This window comes from Kogia breviceps, chromosome 18 (genome assembly GCF_026419965.1).
Source record: "Kogia breviceps isolate mKogBre1 chromosome 18, mKogBre1 haplotype 1, whole genome shotgun sequence".
NCBI classification, from domain to species: domain Eukaryota; kingdom Metazoa; phylum Chordata; class Mammalia; order Artiodactyla; family Physeteridae; genus Kogia; species Kogia breviceps.
Genome location: NC_081327.1, coordinates 30,147,625 through 30,156,598, shown reverse-complemented (window position 1 = coordinate 30,156,598; position 8,974 = coordinate 30,147,625). Strand labels below are relative to the sequence as shown.

The following is an 8,974-nucleotide window of genomic DNA, read 5'->3' as shown; positions in this document are numbered from 1 at the left end:
ATATCACGTTCATACGTCCAGGAGCAGTTCTGATAATCAGAGGCTTTCATATGCTGCACATACACCGAAGGTGTGCCCCAGTTCTGGGAATACTTCACAGATGCCCCAGTGTGTGGACCACCCACGCCTCGAGCAGCTCTGCCTCCTGCCTCCCCACAGGGAACATGAGTCTTGGCTGGCCCAGGGCTCCGGACAGGACACTCGCCACCCCTGACAGCTCCCTGCAGTGCCTTGGCTCTGAATCTTCCCAAGTTCCTCCCTAGATCAGCCTGACATCTTCCCTTCCCTCAAAATCCAGCCCATGGCTACCTGACAGCCCGAAAGTGATCTGGACTTGTTTGGTGGGAATTTCCCAGCCGTTTCCAGGAGACTTGGTTGCAGAAGGACTTCATGGGTTCCTCTGCAGAGTGACGGTGGTGCTGCGGTGCGGAGGGCCGGGTAGTGTTTATTAGCAAGAAGCCTGTGCCGAGGGAACAGGTAACATAGTTCAGGTGTTGGGCCCCCTGCCGGTCTGGGGAGGGAATCCCTATTTGACGGGCAATCCAATAGAAAGGGAACACACGTGGCTCAGAAGTCAGTACCAAGAGCAGCCACAGGTGCCCTGTGTGAAGAGGGCATTTCGGGAGCCGGCCCGTGCTGCGTGCGTGGGTGTTGGCGTCAGGCACCCAAGTTCCCAGCCACCATGCCACTTCCTGACCTGGCAAGTCACTGATACTCTCTGAGATTTCATTTCCTCCTTTCGATAAAAAAGATGAATTTCAATGAGGGGGAATAAGCGAGATAGTGGCCTGGCTCCTAGCTCGGGCTTCCCGAACCCGAGGTGTCCCTTAAAGAATTGAATCCATGCAAAGAATGTCAGAATATACTGGGCACTCGGTGAGTAATCTATCATATCACGGATTTATTTATTTGTTTGTTTGTTATCGTTAGCCTAGGAGACATTGCTCTCCTTCCAGACACGCAAGCAAGGACGGTGTGTGTAGCTCTGTGCTCTGCGCCGGCCTCGTCAACCCTGTGAGTGTGGGAGCAGTTGCCCTGAGAGGGTTATCCTGCCTTCACGCAAAGAGCCATTGACACTACGCAGAGGAAGCCGTGAGCAAGACAGTCGGTGTCCTCCTAACAGATACAGAAGGATCCTGACATTTCTGCTGTCGCCTGCATCAGGATTTCCTTACCGTTTTCTTTCCACTGATTTTCTGAAATACGTTATACCAAAAGAAACCTCTTGAACACTACAGAAGGAGAGAGTCAGAAAGTAGCCACAAAATCATACATACATTCCTATTCTGTCACTTTGGTCGCCCCAGGATTGAGCTGCACACGGTAGAGACGGGCTGAGGACACAGCTCTGGCCCAAAGGGGAGCTTTCTCACTGACTCACTCTTTCAGCTGCGAAGCGACAAAAACACAGAAGCAGCGCACCACTCCCCAGCGCTGGGTGCTGCCTTAGTAGCCTCCTTGTACTGTAGGTAGATTGGCCTCTGGGAAACGGGCTCCTGACTAGTATCTCCCTTCTGGGTTGGTGTGACAATTCAGAGAGCAAAAGTGATTAACGAGGCCTGGCATGGACTCCACGGTGAGTAAGTGTCAGGACTGCTCAGAGGGAACTATCCACTTGTCTCGCTTTGTTCCTTAACGCCAGGTCTGCCTATCACCTACAATGATGACTTCCCTGGGGAGCACCCCATGATTAGGGAACCTCCACCCTGGCGAGGGGTGGACCGGTACAGTGAGGAACGCCCCTCGAAAGTTTAGGCAAAGGAGCCCCCGGACAAATGCGCCATGATCCCTCCAGGAAAGGAAAACACAAGCGAGCACTACCGGCTGGAGGCAATGTTCATCGCGCTGCCCTTACAGGACACGGTACCGGAAACATGCTTCCAAAGGCCCGTGCTGGGGACCGGGGCTGGCAACGCCGGAGGACACACGGGGTGCGCGAAACGGGGCTGAGGGTCCCATGCGCCTGCGCTCTCTGACACCGCTCCCCGGCTCCAGCCGAGCCAGGGACACGAGCCGGAGGCGGGGGCTGTTCTCAGCCTGCAGGACACGGCGACCCGGAGGCCGGCGGCGCGGGGCCTGGGGCGCGGAAGACCGGAGGACAAGGGAGCCGCATTCCTGCACAACCCGGCAACAGGGTGGCTGGCTGCTCCCGTCGGGCACATTGGGAAGGGGCGGCCAGGGGGCTGGGACACCGCTTACCGCACGGCACCCGGTTCCTCCGCTCCAGCCGGCACCGAAGTGGAATCGTGCGCTCGGCCCCGTCTGTTGCTCACAGCCCGGCCCAGGGCGCTTCGGGCGGAAGGGCGCGGGCGCGGGCGCGGGCGCGGACCCGCGGCGCGGCTGCAAGGCGAGGGCGGGGCCTCTGCGCCCGGGCCGCCTCCTCGGCCTATAACTGAGCCCCCGGGCTCCTGGCTCCCACTCGCCCTCTACCGGACCGGTGCAGCGGCTTCGCCCCTTGCTTTGGACCTCCGGCCTCACTTCTCCTCCAGATGGACCCCAAGTGCTCCTGCCCCACTGGTAAGAGAGCCCTGGCTTTGAGCCTTAGGATGCCCCCTTCCCAGCCACAGGACGCGAGAAGGGAGGCTTTTGAGTCTGAGCTCAGGAGGACTCCTGTCACGGCTCCAGGCCTTTCTTGGGAGCCAGGCTCCTGAGAGCATGTCAGTCTCCCTTTGCCTCTCCGTTAACACTGAGAGCACGGAGGCTCCAGGCTGTCCATGTGGAGGTCACCCGGCTGGTCAGGGGGCTGCTAGACCGGGACCCAGTGTTTGGAGGAGGCCTCGGAGCTGCCAGGACTTGATGGGAGGAGGGGACATTGGCCCTTTGGGATTCAGGCCGTGGGCCCTGGCCCCCAGCCCCTGTCAGCCTGGGCTGGGTCTGGAGCCTGGGGCATCCCTGTGGAGTGGAGTCCATCAGGAGGGGACCTACTCTCCTTGGACCAGAAGAGAGGAGCTGGGGCTTCTCTATGCGCCTGAGTGGACACCAGCTCCCGAGCCTGGGTCCTGACAGAGGAGGAGGGCTCAGGGAGGCATTGCTGACCGTTTGCTGTAGCTCCTGCATCCCCCTCCCTGCTCACTGCTGGCCTTTCCCTTCCTGGCAGGCGGCTCCTGCAGCTGTGCTGGCTCCTGCACCTGCAAAGCCTGCAGATGCACCTCCTGCAAGAAGAGTGAGTGTGGCGCCTTCTCTGGGCACCTGGGGGCTGCAGCTAGGGTGAGGGAGGGAACCCAGAGCGGGTTCTGAGTGTCTGGCTCTGGCGGGGGGGCTGGTCTTCCTTTGCTCTTCGGTACCTGCCACTGCTGCTTCTGACTTGCTGCCCTGCCCTTGGCGTAGATGGGGCAGGGCAGCCATTTCCTAGGGGAAGCCAAACCCCAAGGTCCTCCCACCTGTCTTGGAACAGAGCATGTTCTTCTGTACTCGGGGTCCTTTGGATCTGAGGGCTTGTCGCAGGGCTGCTGTCGGGCAAAGAGGAGCCTGGGAAAGTCATCGCCGACATCTGCTTTCCCCCATCTCTCCCCAGGCTGCTGCCCCTGCTGCCCCGTGGGCTGCGCCAAGTGCGCCCAGGGCTGCGTGTGCAAAGGGGCCTCGGCCAAGTGCAGCTGCTGTGCCTGATGTCGCGGACAGCCTGCCCCGGGTGTCCATGGAGGAACGCGGGCCGACCTGCGTTTTTATACAACTCTGACTTGATTGCTACATTCCCTTTCCTATGAAATATGTAAGTGGTAATAAAAGTTGTGGACACTATTCCGACTCGGCGTTCTTTTCTGTGCACTGGGAATAAGGGCTTTTGTGCTATCCACGGCTGGTGTAGGAGACTGGATGAGAAGAGCAGAGACTTGGGTACTGGAACAAAATGTGAGTCCCTAACAGACTGAGTGCCTAAGACAAGACACACTCCCTCACTGGGTTCATCTTCCGTAAAATGGAAGAGCGTCAGACCAGATGCCCTAAGGGTGTGCAGCAGATACAAGGTCCCCTCCATTCTCATGGCAAGGGTTGGTGGCATGGCAACGGTTGGTGACTTCTCAACGCCTCATTTCCCATCCTCTGATTTCCCTGGCTAACTTCACTTCCTCATAGATATTAGGCTTGACAGACTCTAAAGAAGTTGGAGTCACACCTCCAGTTACCTGAATCCCTACCTGGAAGTCTCAAACTCCCTGCACTGAAAGACGTGTGAATGTTCTAGCTGTGGTTTTTATTGTCTAACTTCACAAACCTAACCTTTGGTAAGATGAAATTAAGTGCATTACTAAGAAAAATTTAAAAGGACACAAAATACAAAACCCAACTTTTGATTCGATAAATTTGAATAAATATATGAAGAACAGAGTAATACAGGAAAAATTTAAAAAGTAAAAACATGTTTGTTCACCTGAAACTAACACAATATTGTAAATCAGCTATACTTCAATTATTAAAAAAAACCACATGTGTTCATCAAAGGAGTATGTTGAACACTGAAAACACTTTCAAACGCCCCACTGTGTGGACCACCCACGCCTGGAGCAGCTCTGCCCCCTGCCTCCCCACAGGGAACATCCGTCTTGGCTGGCCCAGGGCTACTGACAGGACACCTGCTACCCCTGAGAACTCCCTGCGGGGTGAGTTGGCTCTGAATCTTCCGAAGTTCCTTTAGGTCAGGCTGAACTCTGCCTTCAAAATGCAGCCCTTGGCTACTTGAAACCAGCAAAGGGACTAGGAATTTGCAGGTAATGCCCAGCCATTTCCCAACAAGAGGCAGAGTACCTGGAAATTGGTTCCAGATGAAGGACTTCATGTCTGCCTGTGCAGGGTCGTGTCAGATTCTGCATTTACAAAGTTGTGGTGGCATTTATTAGGAAGGAGTGAGGCGCTGAGTGACTTGTACATAATGGCAATAGCTAGTCCTCCTGACAGCTTTTGGAGGGATTTGCTATTTGATGGAAAGTCCAAGAGAAAGACGAGTCACGTGGCCCAACTGTCAGGACCACACTTACCCACAGGTGTCCTGTGTGAAGAGGGGATTTCAGGAGCCAGCCTGTGCTGGGTGCATGGGTGCTGGGGAACCAAGATTGCCTGCAGTCTTGGTCAACAGACCGCAGTGGCACTTACCAGCCACGGGTCCTAAATGACTCGCTCAACCTCTCTAAGTCTCCATTTCCTATAAAAAGGAGATTATAGCCCTATGTGGAATTGAGAGCGGCCTAGCTCCTCACTAGGGCTTAACCAACAGGGTCTATTATGATGCTTCTGTTCACAGTGACGATGCTGGGACAGAATCTTGTTGAATTCCAACAAGCTCTTGGGGAAAGGCTCATGGTTTTGCAAGCATTACTCCAGGCTGGAGGTTAAAGTTTGATTGCAAATTTACTGATCCGTTGGCAGGGGGAGCATGGATGCCCTGAAATATCCCCCTTGGATAAGATGCCGACACACCATTTGGAGAAACACAAAATCAATGCCCACCCTTCAATATCACTTGATCTACATGGAACCAGTAACAGAGTGAACCTGCAGGGCGTGGAATGACTGTGCGGGCGGCTACCCAGAGTTTAAGCGCCCTGCCTAAGGGCACACAGATCATATTCAGAGGTCTGAACCTATAGCAAGGCTGTCTCACCTCCTTGCCAAAGGTCGCTGATTATGAGGTCACTGAATGCTCAGGCCTGCCTATCATTATTCAGAGCTGGGAGGGTCCTTTGAGACAGTCTGGTTGTGCTTCTGGTTGGAGAGATGGGAGACTGAAGGCCAGAGAGGTCACAGCGCTCAATACGCAGAGGGATCTGACTGCCTGCTCAGTGCTCTTCCCGCTGCTGCATACTGAAAGGGAAACGACCACTTTTCACGCTTTGCTATGTCACGCCAGGTCTGCCCATCATTTACAATGATCCCTTCCGTGGGGTGGGATCTCATGCTTTGGGAACCTCCATCCTGGAGCAGGGTGGACTGGCTGGGATCAGGAAAACTCCTGGCAAGTTTAGGCCAGGAGCCCCGGGACACATGTGCCCATCCATCCACTCGGGAGTGGAGAACAGAAGGAAGGACGGCAGGTAGAGGCCTTAAGTTGGTCGCGGTGCTCTCACGGAGAAACGTTAGAGAAACGCCGCCTAAGGACCATCGTGGGGACCAGGACGGGAAACGGTGGGGGAAGAGGGAGTCTGAGGATCGGTGCTGAAGGTCACATCCACCACCGGTCTCTGCACACAACTCCCAGGATCCAGCCACGCCTGGGACGTGAGCGACACACTAGGGCTACACACGGGCTCCGGAAACGGGGAACCTGAACACAACAGCGCGGGGGCCGGGGGTGGGGAAGACAGCCAGGACACAGAGGCTGGGCTGCTGCAAAATCCGGGCCCAAGGTGGCTGCCGCCCTCAGGAAAATCGGGAGGGGGCGGACAGGGTGGCTAGGAAACCGCGTACCTCCTGGCAAACAGTCCCTACCCGCGAGCAGGCACCAAACACGCCTCTCCCTGCGCAGAGCCGACCCATGCGCACTGGGAGAATCGTGAGCTCGGCCCCGACAGTTGCTCACAGCCCGGCCCACCACGACCGGCCGGTGCGCGCGCGCGCGCGTGGCGCGGAGCGCAGATCCGCGGGGCGGGGGCAAGGAGGGGGTGGGACCTCTGCGCCCGGGCCGGCTCTCCTGGGTAGGAACACTGCAAGCCGGCTCCTAGGCTCGACACGCCTCCCACCAGCTCAGGTGCCTCTTGGCCGCTTGCTTCCGACCCCCGTTCTCACCTGGGCTCCAAATAGACCCCAAGTGCCCCTGCTCCACTGGTAAGGAACCACTGGCTCTGGGCCTTGGTGGCCTGCTTCTCAGGGACAGGACAGAGTGTCCCTGGGGTTAGATGAGGAAGAATTTTGAATTTGAGCACAAGTGGACGCCCGCACCCAGTGCTTTTGCTTTCTTCCTAGCCAGGGAAGGGACGGCATTTTTTCAATCTTTTTTTTTTTTTTTTTTTTTTTTGGGCCATAGCACTCGGCTTGTGGGAGCTTAGTTCCCTGACCAGGGATTGAACCCAGAAACTAGGAAGTGAGAACGCTGACCCCTAACCACTAGACCGCCAGAGATTTCCAGCCTCTATTTTTTTTTTTTTTTTCCAGTACGTGGGCCTCTCACTGTCGTGGCCTCTCCCGCTGCAGAGCACAGGCTCCGGACGCCCAGGCTCAGCGGCCACGGCTCAAGGGCCCAGCCGCTCCGCGGCACGGGGGATCCTCCCGGAACGGGGCACGAACCCGCGTCCCCCGCATCGGCAGGCGGACTCTCAACCACTGTGCCACCAGGGAAGCCCCAGCCTCTATTTTTGAATGGAGAGTACAGAGGCTCAAAACTGTCTTTGTTGAGGTCACCCAGAAGTCAGGGGATTGCTAGACCCAGTGTTGGGAGGAGGCCTCGGAGTTGCCAGGACTTGATGGAGGAGGGAACATTGCCTCTTTGGGGTTCAGGCCATAGGCCCTGGCCCCCAGCCCCGGTGAGCCTGGGATGGGTCTGGAGCCTGGGACCTTCCCTGTGGAGTCCATCAAGAGGGCACCTACTCTCCTTGGACCAGAAGAGAGGAGCTGGGGCTTCTCTATGCGCCTCAGTGGACACGAGCTCCCAGGGCTGGGTCCTGACAGAGGAGGAGGGCTCAGGGAGGCATTGCTGACCGTCTGCTGTAGCTCCTGCATCCCCCTCCCTGCTCACTGCTGGCCTTTCCCTTCCTGGCAGGCGGCTCCTGCAGCTGCAAAGCCTGCAGATGCACCTCCTGCAAGAAGAGTGAGTGTGCGGGGGCCTTCTCTGGGAATGCGGGGTCCTGGCTGAGTGCCAGGAGGGAGCCCAGAGCTCAGCAGGCAGGAGCAGAACAGTGACCAAACATCCTGGCACCCCCTCACCAGCAAGGGATTCACAATCAGAGCTGGAATCACCTTCAAGATGACCGAGACCCAGGCACGCACTCGAGAACAGGGAGACCGAGACCCAGACGGGTCACCAACAACCTCAGACCTGTCACTAAACTAGTCCTCCTGCCTCCCGAGTCACGCTTCTGAATCCTCTCAGGGACTGAAACACTTTAGGGACATGAACTAGTGACCGTGTGTGGCTTCTCAGACCCGGTGCAGCCCCTTCCCGTCGAAGCAGCCCAGAGCTTCCCCATCCCGAGCGGGAGCTGCTCTGTGAAGGCTCTGCCTCCACTTTGATCCTGAGGACTTGGCTCCCATCACTGATGGTGCTGGGGGCTGCCTTTCTCTTGTGCCCAGAGGCCCTGCTCACTGTCTCTCCAAGGCTCTGTGCCCTGTCCTGGGCACTGATGGGGCAGGCAACCTGAACCTAGTGTCTGAGAGCAATTATCTCAGGACGGAGGACACCACCCTGAACTCAGGGTCTGGGCCTGAGGGCAGCTGGGGCCAGGCCTGCTGTTGGCAAGGGTGGTTCCGGACAACGCGTGGTCCGACTGCACGCTGCCCTTTCTTCCCCAGGCTGCTGCCCCTGCTGCCCCGTGGGCTGCGCCAAGTGTGCCCAGGGCTGCGTGTGCAAAGGGGCCTCGGACAAGTGCAGCTGCTGTGCCTGATGTCGCGGAGAGCCTGCCCCGGCTGTCGACGGAGGAACACGTGCCGACCTGCGTTGTAGCGTTTCTCATACAACCGGACCTGACGCTACATTCCTTTTTCTATGAAATATGTGAGTTGTAATAAAAATTGTTGACTTTATTCTGGCTCTGTCTTCCTTTGTCTGTCTTGGACAAAGAGACCCCGTGCCCATTAGGACTGGCGTGCGGAACTGGACTGGAAGTGTAGAGACCTCGGCTCTGGACCAAAGAGTCCCATCCCCCGCAAAACACACACACACTGAGCATCGTAGCCGCTCAGGTTAATTTGAGCTTCCGCTTCTCAGCTCCAAATGTAAAGCTCGCCAGATGACATAGAGCATTGGACACACAGAGTACACACTCCCTGTATTCCCTTTAGGAGTATGGATTGCTGAGACAGTTGTCCATTTCTCATTTTCCTTCCCAAC

General features: G+C 56.8%; 1 protein-coding gene across 1 annotated transcript; it reads left to right on the top strand.

The window, feature by feature from the left end:
• Positions 1-894: 894 nt before the first annotated feature.
• Positions 895-3,738, top strand: LOC131745377 (metallothionein-1E). Its single transcript, XM_059045717.2, has 3 exons — positions 895-2,517; positions 3,098-3,163; positions 3,515-3,738. Exons 1-3 carry the CDS (start codon positions 2,490-2,492, stop codon positions 3,604-3,606), a joined length of 186 nt encoding a protein of 61 aa, XP_058901700.1. The 5' UTR covers positions 895-2,489; the 3' UTR covers positions 3,607-3,738.
• The last annotated feature ends 5,236 nt before the right edge of the window (positions 3,739-8,974 follow it).